The following is a 24,649-nucleotide window of genomic DNA, read 5'->3' as shown; positions in this document are numbered from 1 at the left end:
GGCTCAGTCAGTTAAGCGTCCAACTTCGGCTCAGGTCATGATCTCACAGTTTGTGGGTTCAGCCCCATATAGGGCTCTGTTCTGACAGCTCAGAATCTGGAGACTGCTTCTGATTCTGTGTGTGTCTCTCTCTCTGCCCCTCCCCAGCTCATCCTTTGTCTCTCAACAATAAATAAATTTTAAATTTTTTAAAAAAATTTTAAAAAATAAAAGCAAGTTGAAATGATGTGGGGTAATTTAAAATCTAATTTGGTATGAGAAAAAAAATTATTTTGATTTCAGCTTAGTTTGAGAAAACAATAACCACATTTTGATATTTTCAGTTTATTCTACCTAAAGAAGAGGGTGATCATTTGGATTTGATATTAAAATCAAAACCAAAAATAAATCAGCAAGATACAGAGGAAAAGGAGTGGAGCTAGAAGTTTAAGATATGAATTTTAGACTGGACTTTGCACTGAGTGACTTTGAGGAACCCATGAAAACACTCCCTGAGCCTTTGTGTCCTCATTTGCACAATGAGGAGTGCCATGTTTTCTTTTCTTATTTCACAGATTAGTATGAAGGATGAAATAAATCCTGAAAAATATTTTGAAAATACTTAAGTGATATTAAAATATGATATAATATAGTCATATCATAATATATGCATTAAACACATTATAATATATACATTGTATCACATGATGAAACAATAATACAGCATGTATAGTAGAACTAACAACATCACCAATTTTAGCTTCAGAAAACATGGGTATATTTTCCTGAGGAAGGTTTCAAAAACACAAGTGGAGCACTGCTTGAACTGGATTTCCTTTTTTTGAATTAGAAGAATGCTAAATATGCAAGATGTGATGTCATTTTTGTTGCTGTTTTTCCCCAGAATTGAGTTGCATTACTGAGCTCTGAGCAATTTAAGCAGATGCGGGGAGTAGGTGGAGGGATGAGCCTGGCTTATTTCTCAAATATTAAGATATAATCCTAAAGAAAAATAAATGAATCTCTGTTCATTGATTTTGTCTTCTGTTTTGTCTTTGTCTTTCTCTTGAAGCTGCTTTCAGGCTTTCAAAGCTAACCTGAGATTTTTTTGCCTTTTGGCTTAATGTTTCCTTTTGATAAATGTATAAGCTTTAAAGGCAGTCTGAATATATTACCACTGCTCAGAAAGTGTTTCACTCCAAAAAGCCTTCCATATTTTTCATGCTACGTGGTAGCATCACGTAATCACTGAAGAAATATCAACCAGCTCTGCCAAATGGTAGTTTTGTGGCCATGGACAAATGTCTTAACTTCTTTGAACTGCAATCTACTTATTATAAAATGGAAGCTCTAAAATTTATATAATGACCTAATTACTATGACATAATCACAATACAGAGATTAGCATGTAAGGTTCAAACTTTAATAAATGATAGAGACTGATATATTTTTTGTGTAGCAGCTAACTGCTACCAGCACTAGAAATAGCATTAAGCAACGGCCTCAGCTTACAAAGAGGATATTATCTATCTACAGACACACATAGACACATAAATACACAGTGTTTGTGTGTGTGTGTGTGTGTGTGTGCATATTTATATATGTGTGTGCAGGATGTCTGTGTATGTGTATTATCCTTATCCTGTATCTCTTGTCAGAAGACTAAATAATTGTTCTAATGATTCAACTAGTGGTTTACTAGTTTCTCTTTGTGATTCAAAACAGCCAGATTCCAAATAAAAAGGATTAAACCCAAAACATTACAGCCTTTGAGGGCCTTGAAATTTACATATAAGGCAGACACAATATGAACACAAGTGACAATGAGAAAGCCCTGCAGTGATAAAAAGGATAGGTAAACTAACTATAACTGAGAGAATCTGACAAAGCTTTTCAGAGGAGGTAATACATGAGCTGGGTTTTTAGGAAGAGCTTGTTTAGGCAAAAATGGTAATGGAGTGAATCACAATTTTAGGATCAATAAAGCCTGATTAAAACCAAGGCGACAGTCTTCTCAATGATTAAATGTGCATTGTTTAATTTATGCAGAGTCTAAACAGACTGAACATTTTATGCTTAAAAACTAAGTAATACACTGTAGAGGTTCTGATGCCTATGAATATTTTCATAACACATGCATCCGTTTTCTCCAAAGGATAGATCATTTGAAAGTTTAAAAATGTGTCAAGCTCATTAAGATAAATGGATAAAATATATACTTTTAAACCCGCTAGTTATAATCATTTCTCAAATTTTTGAAATTACTTTCAGTTTTTATACTATGCATCTCTGTTTTGAGATACTACTAGAATTTTTGTTTCTTCTCCCTGTATTTTTCCTTTTGCTTTCTCCCCATTAAAACAGGTTTCATTGTAGGGGGAGGTAAAGAGAGGGAGGGTTGAAATCAGAAGGGATGCTTCAAAGGTAGTTTGACTCAAGATGTTGCCAGTACTGATATTTACCCATTTATCAACTCTGCCATCTAAAATCCTCTTTCATTCTGAAGCTGGAATCTTTTCATAGCCATAAATGGCTCCATGCCACTATCTGAGCTATAGGCTTCCTTAGTTCATGCCCATAGAAGAGGATGGGTTTCTGTCTCCAAATTCTAACAGTCATGGAATACATTATGTTTACATTGGATCAGGTTACATATCACCCAATGGAGGCCAGGGTAAATGCTAACTCATTTACATCAATAAGAGTCCACCCTTGGAGTTAAGAGTCGCCTTAGCTTCAGTCAAACCACATGGGCTGTGAGGCAAAGGTAGATATCTGAACTAAAATGAAAGCAGAGTGGAAAAGGCAAAGAGAATGAATGGATACATAACCAACAAATGTCTAACCAACATTGGAAAGGTAGAGTGGAAAGGGGCATTGGATGTTGTAGTAATTACTTGTGCAGAAAAATAGAGTTTAGCCTTTTCCTGTATAAGTCTTTCCATTGTGGATTTTGTTTAAAAGATATTTAGAAGTACCTTTCTTTTTTTGTGGATTTTTTTAGAAGTGCTATTATACTAGCATTAAATGTGATTATAATAATCAGGGGCCATGTCAAATCAAGATGGGGAGTAATAATAGCATAACAAGTGGTTTACAGAAGAAAATATATTGGCCATTTTAGACAATGTGAGGGTACTAAGGCCAGACTAATGAACTAGAAGGGAGCACTTGTTAATACTTTGGTCACAGAGGGTTTGTAAGGTGAAAGAAGGGAGATAACTCAGCTGGAAGGCTATAAAGAAATATGGAGATGGTTGGAGTCAGCAGCTGAATTTCAGCTATATGTACTTTGTGCTGATTCATCTAAATCAGTCCTTTGAGGTATGTTTATCAGGAGCTCCTCAATACCAAGACTTTGATGCTTACATTTAATGAAAAGTTAGATTAATGACCCCTCAAATGTCTGTAAACTATATCTCTAGCTGTTGTTTTTGTGATTTTTTTCCTGACATCTGAGTCCAGTAGTTAATACTGCAAACCACTTTCCACATGTATAAAAGCTTGCTCGTTCCCAAATCAGAAGTTTCCAGACAGTAGAAACCTAAATTCATAGACCTGTCACTGGCCATTCTCTTTACCTGCCACATTTTTTTATTGCTATTTTATTTCTGGGAGTTGGAACACAGTAATGGGTTACTTTAAAGGAGATGGTATGTATAAGCTTTGGGGTATTAAGGTTTACTGCAACCTGCCAACAATATTCAAGTGGAGAGCTTTGCTTTATGACTCTACCTTAGTGATGAGACACAAGGCTAGAATTTAGAAAAGATAAAGAACCTAAGGAAGGCAGTCTTTATTTTGAGAACGGGCTATGGCCACAGGAGCCTAGACCATGACCTAACTTCAGCACAGTGATAGCTAAACTACAACACCAAGATGCATGTGTATAAGTCCAAATGTTGGCAGATTGTGGATGCCTGATTTGAACTAGTTTAGTCAAGAATTTAAGGGAAGACTCAGGTAGCCATTGAATAGGGAATGGCATCTGGTGGTCTTTAGGACTAACGTAAGATAGGAATTGGAAACTACCAGTTCTCTCTCTCTCTCCTTCCTTTTTTGTCCCCTCTCCTTCTTCCTTTCTCTCTCTTAACCTCCTCCCTCTTCCTCCTATCTCGAGCTTTCTCTCAGGAAGCCTCCTTTTCTCAGATGAGCCTACTCCACAGAGCAGGAAGCCCATAGGGCAGCTGGCCACTCTCCTGCCTCCTATCTCCCAGATTTACTCCACAGTTGTATTGCAGCACCCCCCTCCATACTCCACACCCAGTGTGAAAAATCCGGAGGAGCACATTTATTGGCTCAGTGTGGCTCATGTGTCAACCCCTCTAATAACTAATCACTAAAAATGTTTTCAAAATAAAGATTTCCCATGTTCTACCCTCCTGAGGTTCTTACTTATTTAGCCTGGTGGAGGGGGGAGGGGTTCAGGTATCAGTATTGTTTTTTACTGGTTCACCAAGTAATTCCAGTTAGTAGCTCTAGAACAATCAACTGTGTGATAGGTGCCACGACTGGCAGTTGTCCCCAGAACAACGTGGTCAGAATGGGGAGAGGAGACGTTTCCCCAAAAGAAGATGTTCCTTCTACCAGTTTCTTCAGACACAATAGCTGCCCACTTTATCACATGTAGAGATTGGAAGTGGGGATGATTATTAGAACACAAGATTTTATGGAGGTATCAGAGCATCTGAAGCAAATACCATAGCCTGAAGAAATTGAAAACAAAGGAATACACTGTAACTGCTTGTCTAGCCTGGACTAAAGTCTTGTTAACTAACAAAGAATTGAGGTACAAATAGTACTGTGTTATTCTACAGGAAGCTATGGCTGCAAACTTAAAGGCAGACTCCATTTTTGTGCTCAATGTGCTTACAGAATACATGGGTAATTGGATACATGTACACTTGGGGGATCACTTAAGAAGCTTATCATTTGCCATAAGTGCAGTCACACACACCCAGGGTAAAGAGGAAGCATGCATTTGTTACTTGACCTAGTCTCAGAATCATAGCCTGAAGTCAAATGTACAGTGACACCTTAAAAAAATGGGGCATCTGGGTGGCTCAGTCTGTTAAACATCCAGCTTTAGCTCAGGTCATGATCTCATAGTTCACGAATTCAAGCCCTGCATTCAGGCTCTCTGCTATCGTCGCAGAGCCAGCTTCGGATCCTCTGTCTCCCTTTCTCTCTGCTTCTCTCTCTCTCTTTCTCTGTCTCTCAAAAATAAACAAACACTTAAAAAAAATTAAGCCTACATAAATGTGTGTGTGTGTGTATCACACTTTATAATAGTTAATATTGAACACCTATGATTTTCCATGAACTCTTTTATGCATTATACATATATTATTTCTATTTTTCACAACAATGCTATATGATACATATTAGAATCTCATTCATTAGGGAGAAAACTGAGGTTTTAATAGGTGAAATAACTTGCTCAAGGTTGAACAGAAAGTGGTTGATCCTGGATTCAAAGTAAGGTATGAATAGAAAGACTGTATTTTTTTCCACTGCTTATATAAACCTATTCTTCTATAAATCTTATGACACTTTCCACCCACCCAATAAAAGTCTGATAAAAATTCACACATATTAAGTAAATATTTTTCTTTATGTCTAAATACACATTTATGTTTAAAAGGTTTCTGTGCACATACAAATATATACACTGTGCTTTATATTTCAAACACACTTAAAATATACACTGATAATTGAACATATATAAAATTTGGAATTCATTTAAGAAATGCTTCTATTACTAAAAATTATTTAATTAGAGTAGAATAAGACTGTAGTACAGTTGACTATATACATACAAATGACAAATATCATTGGGACTCTGGCTTTTTATTCTTGTTATTATTAAATTGAAAATAGCTGCAAAGGCAGAAAAAACTCAAGAATTTAGAAACCCAGAGCTTCCATATTATTTGAAGCAATTAGATCCATAATTCCATTTGAATTTGGGATTTTTCATCTTCATAAAATTCAATAATGTGAGATAAGCTTATTTGGCCTAAGTGATTCAGACATCCAATGATTTTTTTCAATTCATTTGATACCTGGATGAATCAAGAAGGTCTATCAGTTGTCCATTAGACAATTCTTATTTATTTATTTATTTATTTATTTATTTATTTATTTCTGAGAGAGAGAGAGAGAGAGAGAGAGAGAGACAGCATGAACAGGAGAGGGTCAGAGAGAGAGGAAGACACACAGTGTGAAGCAGGGTCCAGGCTCTGAGCCAGCCGTCAGCACAGAGCCCGATGTGGGGCTTGAACCTACGAACTGTGAGATCATGACCTGAGCCCAACCGACTGAGCCACCCAGGCACCCCCATTAGACAATTCTTAATGGGTTTTACCAGAATGTTCACAAAGACTGTTTTCAAAATCCCCATGTTACCCACCTTATACCCAAATTCTATAGGAATTTGGAGGGTACGATAAATCAGTCACTTTTCTATGTCCTATAAATTGCTGTACCTTTAGGAAGATAGCTCAGACATTTTGATTTTTTTAATTGCAAAAGATTATCCCTGATTCATCAGACAGAACATTCAAATAGTATACAGTATTCGGGACTCCTAATGAGATTTTTTTTTTTTTTTTTTTTGAAGGCTGGGGGCAGGGGTCAGAGGAAATGGTGGGTAGTCATATAGTCACTTCAGTATCTCTGCTAAATTGTAGTTATGCATGATGGTTAGGGTTATGAAGCCATGATAAATCTATTATCCATGCTGGGTAAACTAACTTCTCTTGATATAAGTCATACATAGCCTATTAACTTCATGCATGAATAATGGATAAATCATTCATAGGCATAGAGATTATACTCAGCTACTTTTATAGCAAGTATAATGTCTTAAGAGCCCATGGAGTCAGAAATATTTTAACTCTCACAGGTGGCCATTGCTGAGAAACCAGATTGTGCTAATGAAAGGAATTTGTCAGATTATAATCTAGGTATCTTTGATTTTTCTGCTCTTTCTGGCATTTTCCCATACTCCAAAACATTAGAATCTGTTCTTCTAACATTCTTAACATATTTTTTAAAAAATTTTACATGTTTATTTATTTTTGGGAGTGAGACAGAACCAAGCCATGAAGGGGCAGAGAGAGAGGGAGAATCTGAAGAAGGCTCCAGGTTCCAAGCTGTCAGCCCAGAACACGATGTAGGGCTCAAACTCATAGACCACGAGGTCATGACCTGAGTTGAAGTCGGACGCTCAACTGACTGAGCCACCCAGGTGCTAATTCATGTATTTTGAATATGTTATCACCATATTCATCACCATTGGCAGAAGTTAGCCATTAACCTATATGTCTTAAAAGGCACTATCTCCTAAATTATCTCCTGAACCCTATGAAATGTACACCCAATACCACAGCCAAAGTAATCTTTTTAAAACACAAATATGATTATGTTACTTCTCAGTTTGAAATTATTCAAAGGCTCTCCATTGCCTGTGGGATAAAATTTAAACCCCTTCATATGTTATCTACAGCATGTATGTTCTCAGCTTCCTCCAACACTCCATCCTGGCCTCTCTCTCTGAGCCCTACCTCAAGTTGGGATGTAGTCACTCTGGACTACTTGCAGTGCCTTGAGGATGTTACTTTTCCAGGGGTCCTTGAACATTTGCATCAGCTGTTCCTTGTCTAAGAGACCTCCCTTTTCCATGGGTTGCTTGCTCTCGTCTTTCCTAAAGCCTCACAGAAGTACTCCATTCTGGGCCAAGTATCCACAGCACTCTGTTATTCTTCATTGTTTTTGCCTATTCACTTCTCTGTGTTTTCTACCAGGCTGTAAAATTCTATGAAACAAGGACCATTCCCAGGATAGTGCTTGACAAATAAATGTACATTAGACATTTGTGGAATTCACTATGTGTGGCAAGTGGCCAATGCCACTGAACAATGCTGCTACAGAGGAGGAGTCATCAACCTGTTCTGAAATTCTTCAGTGCCTTCCCTTTTCCTTTATATGTCATCATGGTAATATACAGAACTCTATAATGAAATTCCTCCTATCAGGGAATTCATAGGTCACTGGAAAAGATATATTTTATTCATTATTTAGTCTGAGAAGTTCTCTACTTGTATTAATTTACAATAATGGGACCTTGCCCTAGAAGGAAAGTCAAGAAACGCTTCTTGGAGGAAATGACACTTGAAGTTAATTTTGAGGGCAATCTAACTCAGTGGCCATCAGTTTAGGTTCTAGAATCTATTAGGAATGGGGCTGAATCCTACTTGCATCCTTTACTAACATTGTGACTTTTGACAAGTTATTTAATTTCATGCCCTAATATGTAAAATGGAGTTGGTGATATCCACTTCATAGAGGTGTTACTAAAAGTGACTAGTTTGTTACTAAATTAAATGTTAGATTTAATTGGAGAAAAAGTAGAAGTGCATATAGCAAGATCCATAACTTCATCATTGGATGTCTGACATTTAACAAAGTAACTGGAAAAAAAACTGATATGAGAGACATTCTTATTATATTAATGAGACATGTTAGATCACTGAGACTAGTAGGCTCTGTTTTTATTGAGTTTCGTCCACCCTAATAAATAACACTTATGAGAACTACTATGTTAGCACAAAGGAAATGCTAAGAAGAGCAACTATACATGCTGTCCTAAACCTTTATATTAACTCATGTAATCATCACAAAGGCCCTAGGAGAAAATCATAAACACTTTAGGCTCATTTTCAGGTGTGAATATTAATGCACAGAAAGGTTAAGTATTCAGCTCAAAGTAACTCAACCAGTAAGTGATAGAAGCAAGATTCAAATGCAGGCCTTGTGACTTCACTCCATTTGCTGTGCTAGAGCACTGGTATAATCCATTCATACATCAAATATTCAGAGTACATACTATATTCCAGACAGTGTTCTAGGCAAATTGGATACAGAAATGACTATGTATTTACATACATATATTTAGGGAGGGAGATAGATATTAACAAAGTGAGGAATAAAGTAATAGCATAAGTTTCAGATATTCATAAGTGCAATTAAAAAAGCAATAAAGTAGGGTACCTGGGTGGCTCCATCCATTAAGCATCCAACTCTTGATTTACACTTAGGTCGTGATCTTACAGTTCGAGCCTCATGTCTGGCTCTGCACTTTATACTGTGGAGCCTGCTTAGGATTCTCTTTCTCTCTGCCCCTATGCTGCTTGCACATGGGCACACACACAGACACACACACACACACACACACACAGACACACACACACAATTAATAAACACTAAAAAAGTAATAAAGTTATGAAAATGGAAAAAAAAGTGTATGGTTGATGTTGGCACTGACTAAATGGGGTGCTCAAGGAAGACTTTTCTGAGACATTTGAGCACATATTTAAAGGGTGAAAAGAGCAAGGCATGTAAAGATCCAAGAGGAGATTATTTCGAGAAGACCGAGTAAAAAATTTAAAGACCTTGAGGTGGGAAAAGCCTGGCTTTTTGGAGGGATGACAAGAAAGTACATGTGGCTAGAGTGAAATGTTCTAGGAGTTGGTGGTGAGGGCATAATGTCAGAGAGAGAAGCAGGGTTCAGGGTGCATAAAGTTTTGCAGGAAATGATAATAAGTGGAATTTTAAGAATAAAAATGATCTAATCAGGTTTATTTTTTGAAAAAGATTACTCTGGCTGTTTTAAGGAGGAGTGGGCAAAAGTGGAAACTACTGAAGTGGTCCAGGCATGGGATGATATTAGTTTGGACTAGAATTCAGCAGGGTCAATGGTAAAATGTGATTGATTTTGAAATATATTTTTATGGTAGCATTGGTAGGCCTTGCCCTGGATGCCAAGGGAAAAAGAGCAATTAAGCAAGACTCCTAGAGGATATTTTTTTTGGCCTGAATAATAAGGAAAATGATAGAACCAATTAGCTGGGATGAAAAATATTAGGGTAGAAGTAGTTTTTGCCCCAAGGGTAGGGTGTGCAGGGAAATCATGATTTCTGTTAGCAACATACTAAGTTTAGAAGACCTTGATATTCAAGAGAGATGCCAAATAGACAGCTAGCTGTTTACATTTGGAATGCAGGAGAGAGGTCATGACTCAGATTTGGGAATCATCAGTTGATGATTGGTATTTAAAGCCAAGCATGTAGATGAGATCGGTAGAGAATGAGGAGAAATTGAGAAGAGCTCTGTGCATTGGGTTTCTGGAATGCTCCAATATTTAGAGGAGAAGCCAGCAAGGAGACTAAGACAGGGTACCAATGAGATGGTGAATGAATAGGAGAAATGTTTTATTCTGCAAGGCAGGAAATTATCATCTTGAGGGAAGGAGGCAGTGACAGCTGCATCCAATGCCACTGAGAACTCAGGACAGAGAACTGATGCTTCCATTTAGCAAGATGGAAGCTGTCAAGACTTTGATAAAGATCGTTTCAGGGCTACTGAGGGGATGAAAACAGGAACTAGGTTCAAATAAGAAAATGAAGTAGTGGAAGTGGAGTTATTGGAAATAGACAACTCTCCTCAATTTTTGGTAAAGAAAAATAGAATCATGAAACAATAATAGGTGGGGAACACTGGGTAAAGTGACATTTTGTCTTGTTTTCCTTTAGGACTCCATTACTAGAGGACTCTTCTTTTCTATTTTAATGAGAAAGATTACATCATGTCTGTATTAAATTTATCCAGGAAAAAATGAGAAAGCAACTGATATTTCAGGAGAGAGAGAGGAAAAACTACAGAAGCAACATCCTTCAATGGACAAGAGGTTAAGCAGTGCAGGTCATAAGTGAATGGCTGGCCTTGTAAAAGAGCAGGGAACATTCTCCCATTGTAACAGGGAAAGCATGCTAGCATACCTGTTGGTAGGAAAGTAAGGTGGTCTTCTTTGATTGCTTGGATTTTCTCAAGGACACAGGAAGAGAGGTCAACAACTGAGACTGAGTAGGAGGGATGGGGTGTTTGAGATATAAGGAGAGCAGATAAGGTGTAAACCTATTGTCCCAGAGAACGAGAAAGTGATTTTTCTAAAAATGTATAGGAATTGTGAGGATGGTTTGAAGGTTCACTTGGAATCAATAGCTATATATTTCAAGTGAGATGAAGGAGTGCTTCTCTAGACCCATTCATTTGCCCAGGTGCTGGCACGGAGGACTGAGGCTTTGCTGGGTGAACACAAAAAGGGGGAGAAGAGTAGAAATGTTAAAAGTCTGTGACAGGGAGGCTCAGAGTATGGTAGGTGGGGTAGGGGTGGGCATACAAAAGGTGAAAACTGGAGAGAAAGGGTAAAATCTGTGATTCAAGATCCCAAAGGAGTTGGAGGAAATTTTGAGGTGGGGGGTACTGGCATAAATGATAAGGATGAAGAGGAGGTGGTATTCAGCGAAGACAGTGCTTGACAGAGGTGTTTGGGAGGGAGTCCCATTAATGGCAGTGACAAGGTTCTGAGTGACTGAGATGATGCGGTAAGATGACACACTAAATCTTGTAAGCAAGTAAGTGACAAAATGGAGACTAGAACACACAGTTGTCTCACTCCCCCTGAAAGTTCTTCCTCACACCAGTTAGTTTTGATTTTCTGCCCTATAGAACCAGAGTAACAAAATGCTGTCATATTTAATGGTGGGCTGTGGGGAGAGAGAAGGGTTGGTTCTGTGAGTGTGAGATCTGTGCAGTCAAACAGGGTCTTGCATTTAAGAAGGGTCACATGGCATTTAATGCTGGGCTCTTACTGCCTTTTTTGATTCTTAATAATTTTTAAACAGGGCTCCACATTTACATTTTACACTGTGCTTCACAAATTATATAGCTAGTCCTAGAGAGAAGATTAGTGATTTTGTAGGAGAAATGTGTTTTTTTTTTCATTTGGGTTAATTTTCCTTAAGTCTCATTTTTCTCCATTTAGTATGCCATTAAAATTTAACCAAAGTTCATAATGGAAGTTTTAAAGAACACATCTGTCAAACACTTAACTTTTAATGTAAATTTCTTTTTGAAACCACTCATGCTCAATAAAAATTAAGCTAAGAATGAAAAATTCCCTGACTCAGGAAAGTGCATAATCAGTAAACTTAAAAGGAGATATAAATTTAAGTGCAGGTCTAGAGTCTGAATTGATACTTGAATGATAAAGCTTAGAAAAATACTTAAATTTTTATTTCTTACTATAAGTGAATTATATGTTTATTGTGGAATGTTTAGGAAAAAATATAAACAAGAGGAAAAAACTAAAAATTATCTGAAATCCTTAATAAGAGTTAACATTTTGATGTATATCTTCCAGGCTTTATGTATATTATTATGAGCACAAATTATTCATGTTGTTGCTTATGGGATTATATTTTAAATATTATTATGAAATGTAATTTTTTAATTTAATAAGATAACCTAGTTAGGCTTTCCATTCTTATAGTTAAATATTCTTTTAAAATACTATTATAATGTAATTTAATATAATTTTCTATGATTTGGACATATGTATTACCTAACATTTGTCTATTTCAATCTTCATTGTTATAAACAACACCAATATGAATATTCTTTGTGTCTTTGTGCGTTTTTATAAGTATAATTTCTGAGTCAAAAAGTGTGCTCATTTTAAAGCTTTTGATCCATTTGCCTAAATAGCTTTTTTAATGGTTGTCACAATTTCTACGCCTACTCTGTGGAAGTGAATATTAACTTTTCTTTAAAATTTTGCCAGTTGGACAGACAAAAACCATTTAGAATCATTGTTTCCTTTTTTTGTTAATAACATTGAACAAGTTTCCATATGTTATTGGCCTTTTATTTTTTGATGAATGTCCTGTTAATGCTTTTGGTCATTTTTTTCTAAGTGGTTTTTGGTCTTCTTACTGTTTTGTAAAATCTTTATACATTAGGGTTGTTACACATATTGTGCTGATTTGTCAAAGTCTTGCCAAGCCCTAATAACATATTTGCAGAGATCTGCAGGATTGCTGTGTTTTTTCTCCATGGGGGGTGGTCTTAAAATGCATTGCATGTGTTTTTTTAACTAAAAAATGTATGGTAATGGTAGTTATGAGATAGTACACTATTACATAATGAAAATTTTTGTAATGTATCTAAGAATGTATAGCAAAACATTAATAATGGAAACAATGGGAAAAATGCTATACTATAGCTCACTGAATATTTCTGTCCTCATTCATTTCTCCATATCTTGGCAATGCAGTTTACATATGGAACATTCTGGTGATTTGGTCTGTTTGTCTCTGTGCCCTCCTCTGGAAGCTTTTAATTAATATTTTTGTTTTGAGTCCTATTGGAAACATCTAAGGTATAATACACAGTTGTGCAATTTCACAAAACAATTCATTAGGATGCAGAATGTTAAATGCAAGATTGAAGTTTTGTATTATTCGATTTTTCTTACCCTTTCCAATGTAATTTCTTCAAACTCATATTCAATTTCTGTCCCATTGACCTGTATATAGGAAAAAAGAAAGAATGATTAAATACATATTGAGGGGGAGATGGCTGCATTTTAATAATATTTGGGGTTAAGTTTCATACTGGCTATGAATAAGCCACACTTTCTTAATGTGTGTGATTTTATGTTTTCATCCAAATAAAATACAGTCTAAGCTATTCTAAAATGTATGAGTGAAACTCTACAAAAATTAGCAAAGCTTATTGCATTCCTTAGAATTTGTGATATTTAGGGCAGAGGGAACAATATAAAATAGGCATTGTGAGGTTACAAAAAATAAACCACCTAGGGTTAATGTTTCAGTTACTAGAAAGTAATTCCCCAATATCTTCTAAAATTTCCATGAATGAACACTAAAATATGACCTAAAAAGTCAGTGGAGAAGGCAGTATAACCATATGTCATATTTTTCCAAAAACTAGCATTAAGAATAACCTTATCAGATAAGAATTTGTTTTTTTTTACAGTCTCAAGTTCAGGTATGTCATCCCCATTATCCTTATTATATTTATTAGGAAGCCCTGGACAGTGTAATCATGCTATGTACCTCAAGCAGCAGCAAGAAAAGAATGAAGTAGGAAATGTGTGAAATTTCTAGTAAGAAAGGTTTTTTTTTAATTTTTAACATTTATTCATTTTTGAGAGACAGAGAAAGAGAGAGAGAGACTGAGTATGAGCAGAGGAGGGGCAGAGAGACAGAGCGAGACACAGAATCCAAAGTTGGCTCCAGGCTCTGAGCTATCAGCACAGTGCCTGAAGCAGGGCTCGAACTCACGAACTGTGAGATCAAGACCTGAGCCAAAGTAGGACCCTTAAAGGACTGAGCTACTCAGGTCCCCCCTCCTTTTTTTTTTTTTTTTCTTTTTAGTTTTTTTAACGCTTAGCGAGAAAGTTTTAACAACATCTAAATAACCTTACATTGCTTACATTGACATGAATTTACAAAGAGAAATACTTAAACATAGCAATGTATAATATATCCCTTAGGTATCAACAGGTGTGTATACAGAATAGATGAAGAGCTGCTTTAAAATAATCTAACATATTTAATTGCCATTCTTATCACAGAGTCCTTTTCAACCAGGCATAAACCTCTGCATTAGAAAAAATCTTAGTTGGCTGTGTCTGTTTCTTACTAGTAGCTCGGTAACATCATTAGTATTTAGGGATCATCTAGAAAGACTAATTTTTAACTACTATCATTTTAAGCCATTATTTTGGCAGGGCTTTACACAGTTGACTTTTCTTTTCTTAGAAGAGTTTAACCTAATTCTTGTAGACTGAGAGCTCGGTAAAGACAAGGACCAGATGTGCTACTGGTTAACAGAGCCTGGCAAGAGAGAATTGATGAAGGAAAGAAAAAAAAAAAAAACTGAAAAAAAAAAAAAGGAGTGACAGAATGACTGACTGAACTAAGTATTAATTTATGTGTCTGATTTGTAAACACAAAAGAATCTGATTTGTGGATCCTTTTCCATAAGGAATTTGGAGGCAGTGTCATCAGCTGAAGGTGTGATTATAACTACAATCAGTAACTATAAAGAACGACAATAGACTTTACTTATATGTGTCCACCAGCCACTTAGAACATGTTGTTGATTTTCTAATTACATGAGCTAATTGGTGAATCACATTTTACTGTGTTACTACATTATCAAACAGCCTTACACCAAATTTGATTTTCTGGGCTTCAGCAAGTTAATGACTCATTGTAGAAGACTTGATGATGTTAGAAAGCTTTATCAGCTTTATGGAGGTTTTTGCTCTTCATGTGCAAAAGTACAAAATAAAACTCCAACTCCCTGGATGTGTGTGTTTCCATATTAATTCTTTTTTTGTTTGTTTGTTTTCTTTATAACTTTCTTTAGTTGATGAAAGACAGAAAGGGAAGGCTGAATTAATGTGATATGTTTTAATTCTCTCAGTAGGGCTCTGTGAAGCTTTTCTTTGCTTCAATGACTTCTCTAGAGTGAAGCCCTTCACATTATCAAAGTGCTGCAAAGTGAGAAGACAAAAAAAGCAACTTCAAAGAAAGGAAAACAAGCCTCTGATAATAAAATCTAAAGGCTCAGGCTGAAAGAAATTCTGTTAGGAAGTGTTTAAAAGACAAAAAATCGTTTAGTGGCATAACAGTGTCTAGTCACTCATAGTCCACCCGAATCTTTGCCTAACAATTCTGATCATACATGCTGACTTTAGTTCTTACATGCACTATAGATTCATATCCTATTTGCTATTCACAAGTTCCCTGGTCAGCGGGACGAACTATTGGAGGCTTAAAGACTCTATGGTTCTTCAGTTTTCAACCCAAGAAAGTAGTGCAATTTGTTTAATTCACTAGTATCCACAATGTCTTCATAAGAAAAGATGATGCCACCTGGATTGGTATGTCAACTTGCTTTTGAAAGAATACCATATGATTTCACTCACATGTGAAATCTAAAAATCAAAACAAATGAATTAACAAACAGAAAGAAGAATCAGAGATATAAATACAGACAATGGACTGATGGCTGCCAGAGAAAAGGAATGGGGAAGGATGGGAACAATGGGTAAAGGGAAGTGGGAGATACAAGCTTTCAGTTATGAAATGAATAAGTTATGGGGATAAAGTTACAGCAAAGGGAATACAGTCAAAGGTGTTATGATAGCACTGTACGGTGACAGATGGTAGCTACACCTGTGGTGAGCATCGCAATACACAGAGTTGTTGAATTATTATGTTGTACGCCTGAAATAATGTAACACTGTGTTTCAACTACTTTTAAAAAAAGCAGAAAAACATCCTATGACTATAAAAGGATTTAGTGAAATTATAAAGGAATGAAACGTGTTTAGAAGAGCTGAGGCAATATTTCCACAATGAATGGAGAACAATTTAAGAATGTTATCATAAGAGCCAGTATGGGAGTTCAGGATAGCCATTTAAGAGGTCTTAGTGTCTATTCTCTCATTACTAGAAAAGTGTGATCGATGTTCTGCTTCAAGACACCAGATACAAGAAATCCCACAATTTTCCTTTACAAAGAACTTAGGGGAAAGGACAGAAAGCACAACTAAGTATACCTCCATTCTAATCAGAGGTACATAAGAATGGGTTGTGACATTTGTGAATTTAGTGACTTTTAAAATGAGTACACCAACACAATATTTTTGAATTTTTTTTCCACATTTAGAGGAGTGATTGCTTGGTAAAGAGACAAGAGGTATAAACAGTAATTTTCCCCTATCCATAATTTTATGTATTCCCAGAAAACAAAACAAACAAACAAACAAACAAACAAACAAAAAACCTATGCTGTGTATGGCTTCCCATTATCCTCTGGGGGATTTACAGACAATCCAGTGTTATAACTTGCTTTGGTGGTCTCCCTCTCAGTTTACCAATATATGTCTTTGAATTCATAAAACTCTCTTCCTGGAAAGAGCTCTGTCACATGCATTTTTTGTTGTTATTGTTCTTGACCTGTAATACTTCCTGTGATATTTAAGCACCCAGGTAATGTTTTATATACCTGATAGTTCAGGGCCTGGACAGCTACATAGATTGGGTTCTGGCACTGACCATCACTTACAGTCTCCCCTCACCTTGAAGACCAGGAAAGTGAGAGGACTGGCACTTTTGCAGATATAGAGGCAATTTCCCAATTCTGAAAAATCTGTTTTCCTTCAGATACTTGATTTTTCTGAACTTAAAGGTTCTGTGGTGACAGCTGGTAGGTTTCTATGGGGGCTAGAAAATCAAACTGATGCCACACTTTGTCCTAACTGTTCCGGGCATGTAGCCTTCTTGGCATCATAGAGAAGAGAGTGACCCATTCGAATTCAAACTTGGTATATAAAGTTATAATTTCATAAACTTTGAATGCTATCTCACTGCCTTTTTCCCCCTTCAATGCTACTTCAACTACCTGCCCAGATGATCAAATAATTTAACTGAGGTGTTTTTTTTTTTTTTTAATCTTCTGAAAAGAGGTCTTTCTTGAATAACACACATGAACGATTCTACATTTTAATGCTATTTAATTTGAATCCTAAGAAGTGATTTCTCCAATTATTTTGTTCTTTGCCGCATGTATAATTTCATTAAAGCTAACACATATTAAAATCTAGGATAAATAAAGTTTTATACAACCCCATATCACATATTATAAAAAGTGCTAATAGAGTAATATTGAAGTGTTGGCTTCCTAAAACTAAACATAGTTCCACTCAATAAAAAACCATTGAGCATGTGTCATGTGCCAGGTGGTGTGACATGTATTGGAAAAACATAGAGATTTAAGATATGGTCCCTATTCTCAATAAACACACAGTCCTTAAAGTGGCAACAAAAATACTAAAGCCTAAAAGAAGTGTGATAGCCAATAAAATACAGAGGTGGGCTAGAACCACAGCTCCTCTCTTGCCACATGTAAGGTCTATTTGCTGTATGTATAGATCTGATTTCTTAGTAGGATATGTGATAGATGATGAACTAATTCTGTCCTTAATTAAAAGTAATTATACATAATAAGCAAGACTCATAATAAGCAAGATTCATCTCTGAGTATCATGGTTTTACATATAAAGCTGCTGTTTGGGTAGAGGATGTGATGATCATGGAGACTAGGGCATCTGGTTTTCATGCCCTCTGGCCACTCCCAGAGTAAGACAGAGCCCCAGTCACTCTGCTTCATCTGCAGCTGCAGCATACAACACAGTGCCTACTACACAGAGGCTCAGTGACCATGTGAATGAGAAAATAGAAAAATCAATGAATCAGTAAATGCAATTTTTTGGGTGGGTAAAATTTGATGCTCTCAATAAAAGAGTGTGGCTACAGATGAAAATCCAATTCCTACGGGACCTAGGCCTTTCCAGATTCCCAGCTTAGACATCCTTACCTTTGAAATCAGCTCTCCTCAAGAGCCCTTCCTCAGAGTCACAACCATCATCAGATAATCAGATATCCTAGCAAGTCTAGACACACACACACACACACACACACACACACACACACACTTGTTTGCATTCTTCTTTCATAGTATATTGCCAATGTTTATTTCTCTTTCCTTTGGAGAATCTATTACAGCAAACATGTCACAACACTTTATCACTTTATGGCTTCCTACACTTGAATCTCCTACATACATTCTATTATGTTCAGTAGGTAAGATCATGATTTCAAGACTGGGGGAAGAAAAAGACACGTATCTTAATCCTGGTTCCAATATTAATGAGATATGCGAATGTAGCCAATTTCCTTGCTCTCTCTAACCCTTAATTCCCCCATATAGAATGGTACTAACAAGTACTCTCTAAAATGGCCATTGTCTCCCATCTGCGCTCGCGGAGAAGCAGGGCTTTTGGAGAGATATCCCACCTCTAACTGTGGGGCTTTCCGTGGACTGGTGGCCTGAGTCTGGCACTGGACAGTGGAAGTTCCCTGCGGGTTAGGTGGTACCCCAGGGGCGCGGTCGGCATCAGGAGGAACCAGTCCCCTGCCCTGAAGTGCCTTGGCTTGTGGGATTGCAAGTTGGGTGGCATCATTAACAACACACAGAGTGAGAGCTTGGAGCACGGCTGGGCATGAGGCACAGGAGACAGCCCGCCTCCTCTGTGCCTGTGGCACAGGCTACTTCAAGGAACAAATCTAAAGTGCACATGGTGGAGAGTTCAAAACATCACTAAGAGTAGAGAAATAAAATAAAACCAAAGTCACAAGAGAGACCAAGGGACACCCTTCAAAGAACACTTCCTGAATGGCCAGGCCCTGGACAGTGTATGAGCCTCCTTTAATATTAATATAGCAGCACTCACAGGGGCAGAACACATTACAAGCTTTTAAAACTAACAAGAAAGAAAGCTAGCCAAAATGATGAAGCGGAAGAACTCTCCTCTAAAGAAATTCGAGGGAGAAATAACAGCTAGAGAACTGCTCAAAACCGATCTAAGCAACATAACTGAACAAGAATTTAGAATAATACTCATAAAATTACTCATTGGGCTTCAAAAGGGCTTGGATGACATCCGAGCCATTATTGTTGCAAATACTGATGAACTAAAAAATGCAACACAAAATAAAATGGAGGCGTTGGCTACTGCACGGATTGAAAAGGCAGAAAAAATACGTGAATTAGAAGATACAATTATAGAGAAAGAGGAAGCCGAGAAAAAGAGAGAGAAATTGGTCCAGGAACATGAAAGGAGAGTTCGAAAGCTGAGTGATACAATCAAACGGAAGAATATCCATATCATAGGAATTCCAGAAGGAGAGAGAGAGAAAGGAGCAGAAGGTGTACTTGAACAAATAATACCTGAGAACTTCCCCAACCTGGGAAAGGAAACAGATATTGAAATCCAAGAGGCACAGAGAACTCCCCACAGACGTAAACTGAATCGATCTGCACGACATATAGTGAAACTGGCAAAATACAAGGACAAAGAGAGCATTCTGAAAGCAGTTAGGGATAAATACAAGGACAACATACAGAGGGAGACATATCAGGGTAGTAGCAGATCTATCTACTGACACTTGGAAGGCCAGAAAGGAATGGCAGGAAATCTTCAGTGTGATGAACAGGAAAAATATACAGCCAAGAAGCCTTTATCTAGCAAGCCTATCATTCAGAATTGAAGGAGAGATCAAGGTTTCCCCCAACAAAAAAATGGAGGAATTCATCACCACAAAACCAGCCCTACAAGAGATCCTATGAGAGAAATGTTGCAAGGAACACAAAGTCCCAGAGACACCACTACAAGCATGAATCTAACAGAGAACACAATAACTCTAAACCTGTATTTTTCTATAATAATACTGAATGTAAATGGACTAAAGGCTCCAATCAAAAAGACAGAGTAGCAGAATGGATTAAAAAAATGAGATCCATCTATTTTCTGTCTACAAGAGACCCATTTTAGTCCTGAGGACACATTCAGATTGAAAGTGAGGAGATGGGAAAACATCTATCATGCTACTGGTCATCAAAAAGAAAGCTGGAGTAGCCATATTTATATCGGACAAACTGGACTTTAAAATAAAAAATAAAGGCAGTAACAAGAGATGAAGAAGGACGTTATATAATAATTTCAGGGTCTATCCATCAGGAAGAGCTAACAAGCATAAATGTCTATGCACTGAATTCAGAAACACCCAAATACATAAGACAATCACAAACATCGATAAGAATGTGCTAATAGCCAAATATGGAAAGAGACTAAGTGTCCATTAACTGATGAATGGATCAAGAAAATGCAGTTTATATATACAATGGATTACTATATGGCAATGAAAAAGAATGAAATCTGCCATTTGTAGCAACGTGGATGGAACTCAAGGGTATTATCCTAAGTGAAATAAGTCAGGCAGAGAAAGATACCATATGTTTTCACCCATGTGGAACTGGAGAAACTTAACAGAGGACCATAGGGGAGGGGAAGGGGGAAAAACAGTTGGGGGGAGGGAGGGAGGCAAACCATGAGAGACTCTTGAATACTGAGAACAAACTGAGGACAGATGGGGGGTAGGGGAAGGGGGTTGTTGGCATGGGGAAGGGCACTTGTTGGGATGAGCACTGGGTGCTATATGGAAACCAACTTGACAATAAACTATATTAAAAATATATATCAGAATTATGCTGAAAAAAAATAAAATGGCCATTATGAATGTTAAATTAGATAATTCATGTAAAACACTTGGCACATATCTTAAATGATAAAGAAATTATATTTAGCTATAATAGCATACAATTCTCTTCATGAAGTTGTTCAGAGCAATAAACGAGATTACACACATTAACTACCCAGAACACAGTAGGCTTCAGTAGTGACAGCTACTGTGGATTAATAATCTACAAGTTTCACAAGACTTATATGATCAATTATTGAATGTTTAATTTCCTCAGTAATATAAAATATACTTTAATAAGCAAACAAACTTGGTTCCTTCTACAAAATTCACTAAAAACCTTTTTCTTAACCTAAACATCTCTTTCCTGAACCCATCTAAGATGTACTGTCTTGTGGAGAAGAATCATCTTAGCTTTTCCTCTCACATCAGGTCATTGCATCCTTCAATCAGAAAATTACCTGAACTAGACTTTTCTCCAATCTTGAGTCTGCTCCTTCCTGCATTTTCTTTTCAACATTGTCATTCCCTGTCTTGACCTTTACATTACTCTGCTCTTGGCACTCACTTTCCTATGGTTGTTCCCATTGTATCCCTTACAGAGCCATGCTCATGAGGATACCAATGATGTCTTACTAATTTTTGCACCAGTGTAGCTTCTGGGATCATGCCCTGTTCATAGTTTGTCTCCAGAAAGCTCTAGAACCAAGTCACCTGAGAATTCTGAAAACTGAAAAGTCATTGAACTCTTCTCCATCTTTAAGTAAGTATAGGGAGCCCCTAACATATATTTTATTTTCCTATAAAATATGGTTTGTATTTTTCTCTCTACCTAGGAAATTTTTTATGCACATGCATTGCTAATTTCTAATTTAAATACTTCACACATGAATTGAAACATAATTTGACACTTACTGAGAACCCTTCATGTGCTAGGCCTGATGATATGCCCCGGAGATGCAAAGATGGATGAGATATGGCTCCTACCTCAAAGAACTCTTTCTGGTAGGGGGAGATGAATACTAACATGCAACACAGTGATATGACTGCTGTGTAGATGCCTGTAGCCTATAGCAGCAGAGGTGACATAGAGGAGGGACAAGGCGACTGTACCTGGAGGGAGTCAGAAAAGACTTCATAGAGGAGGTGGTATCAACTGAGTGTGTTCACAGGTAAGTATTTGTGAAAATGAGTAGGAAAGAGATGGACCTACTAAGGAAGAGGGAACAGGATGGGAACACTTCTTCAGAGTACTCTGCTGGAGACCGCATTGTCCTTAAAGTCAGAAGACCTGTACTATAGTCTTGATTCTGTGGCTTAACACCCTGAGTAGCCCTGAGAAGTTCACAGTGCTTGAATTTTCTCATGCAGACAAATGATCCTGGAGTTTCCTCTCTGCTCTGACCTCCTAGCATCAGGGCTTTACTCTCTAGTCATATTCCTTTGTCATTTTGGTCAAAGTGTACCCGAGAAACTTTATTATGGATTTTTCTATAACTCTCTGTTTCAAAGATCCCAATTGGTAATCTATAATCTCACCAGGTGATTACTGTCTGACCTCCATTTATCTCTGCCATGTCCTTTCTCCTTAACCTGTAAGGTTCTCCATCAGGGAGGAAAGTAAATGGTAGTATCATCAGCTCTTCTTAGATCTATTCAAGACTGTCACCATCAGAACCTTCCCATTTCTTCTCCTCAAAGACCCTGAGACTTTTGGAAGAAATAAAAGATAGCTTTTTCTCTCTGAAAAAGGGGCAACAAGATGAGGGAGTTTTGTTCCACCTCAATGTAAAAGAAAGAACCATTATCTCCCTCTTTTCATCACATTTGACTTTATCTTCTGAATGTATGAAAAATAATCATGTACTGAAGAAGTGAGAGACCATCTACTGACATGGAAGCTCTAATCAGAATAAGAACATCATTAGACACAGTGGCACACACCTAAGCTGTCCATTACTTCCTTTAGGTAATATTCCTTCTGCTAGACTATCTCCACTGCTTCAAATTGTGCCCTCCATTTATAGTAAGAGGAATTATCACACAGAAATAAAAAGTTCCAATTCTGGGATCCCAAAGTCTTGAATTCAATACCAGCTTTGCCATTTATTTATTTATTTATTTATTAAATTTTTTTAATGTTTTATTTATTTCTAGGAGAGAGAGAGAGAGACAGCGTGAGCAGGGGAGGGTCAGAGAGAGAGGGAGCCACAGACTCTGAAACAGGCTCCAGGCTCTGAGCTGGCAGCCAGCACAGAGCCCGACGCGGGGCTCGAACCCACGAACCGCGAGATCATGACCTAAGCGAAAGTCGGACGCTTAACCGACTAAGCCACCCAGGCGCCCCCCCAGCTTTGCCATTTATAAGCTGTTAGAATTCATCTTTTTATGTGTTATACACACTTGTGTAAGTGTCAATATTGGTTAAACACTTAGTAAGCAATTTTTTTAAGCTACGTAGAGCATAGCTCTACAGGTATGGACCTGGTCATTTTATAATTATAATGAGAAGCATTTTAAAAAATGCATTTTGAAAAGAGGCTAATCATCGTGAGTACTTTTTACTTTTAATAAACACAGGAAGTAAAAATAATTACTGATATTCTTAGTCAAGATTCTAATTTTGGTTAAGACCACTACTGTATTATTCATCTGAATGTATTCTACCAGTAAACCCTGTTTTCATGTTAAAACTTCTAATCTTAATTAAATTTCTGAGCTCAGTGAACTGCTAAATCATAGCATCCACCAAATAGAAAAAAAAAATTAATCAGTATCCTATAATCTATTCCATTCTTTAAAAAATTTCCTTTGGTTTTGTTATCTCCTCTGCCTTTGTTATTAAGATTTTATAACACAGAACTTTGGGTCTAGAAAAGTGATCTTAGATTCAATAATTACTATGTGTTTCTCATTTAATGAGAAACCATAGGTTTTTTAAAATTATTATTATTAAATACCTTATTATCTGTTAAAAATATTATAAAGTTTCCTGGTATTTCTGTGAAAAGAAATTAAGGAAAATAGCTAGGGTTCTTACATTTATAAAAAGTATAAAAAGTATATATGTATATATGTATTATATTATCTATTTTATATATATATATATATATATATATATATATAATGTTGTCTTGATTAAAGTCTTCAGTAATGAAGGAAATGAAGGAGGAAATAGTGCTTAGTAAATTCAGAACTGGATTTGCCTCTGACTTGGAAATGGCACATTTCTTCCCAGCTTTGTTCCCTTGTTTTTCACCACATGCTGAATGGAGTAATAATAGGTAATTTTAATGCTTTCACTTTGCTCCAGCTTAATGAATACTTTTTTGGAGGTTTAAATTATTCTATAAGTTAAAACATGCTCTTTGAGAGCAGTAAATGGTATTAAGAACACAATCAATCAATGGTTGAAAAGACATTATGATATACGAGGCTACCTCCCTCATTTTATCATCCCTATATATAAACCACTTGGTCAACTACAAGCAATATTCAAGAGAATCAAGAACTCGAAGCATATGACAAAAGATTTAGAGAAACAAAAACAAGGTGAGTGCTGAATTGTAAGTTGAGACTTTCCAAACCTGATAGTGTGAGCAGGTAGCTAAGAATATTGTCTCTTT

General features: G+C 36.7%; 1 protein-coding gene across 9 annotated transcripts in view; it reads right to left on the bottom strand.

The window, feature by feature from the left end:
• The window catches only part of DLG2 (discs large MAGUK scaffold protein 2), a 1,380,463-nt gene that overhangs the window by 625,505 nt on the left and 730,309 nt on the right, over positions 1–24,649 (bottom strand). For all 9 annotated transcript variants that reach the window (XM_039231798.1, XM_039231799.1, XM_039231801.1 and 6 more), the window contains one exon: positions 13,358–13,408. In XM_039231798.1, coding sequence (XP_039087729.1) covers positions 13,358–13,408 — 51 coding nt within the window. The remainder of the gene's footprint in view (positions 1–13,357; positions 13,409–24,649) is intronic.

The sequence above is a fragment of the Hyaena hyaena genome, unplaced genomic scaffold (genome assembly GCF_003009895.1).
Source record: "Hyaena hyaena isolate Hyena2069 unplaced genomic scaffold, ASM300989v1 scaffold_59, whole genome shotgun sequence".
In the NCBI taxonomy this organism is placed as follows: domain Eukaryota; kingdom Metazoa; phylum Chordata; class Mammalia; order Carnivora; family Hyaenidae; genus Hyaena; species Hyaena hyaena.
The sequence above is the reverse complement of the archived record's forward strand: the minus strand, read 5'-3'. Positions and strand labels throughout refer to the sequence as shown.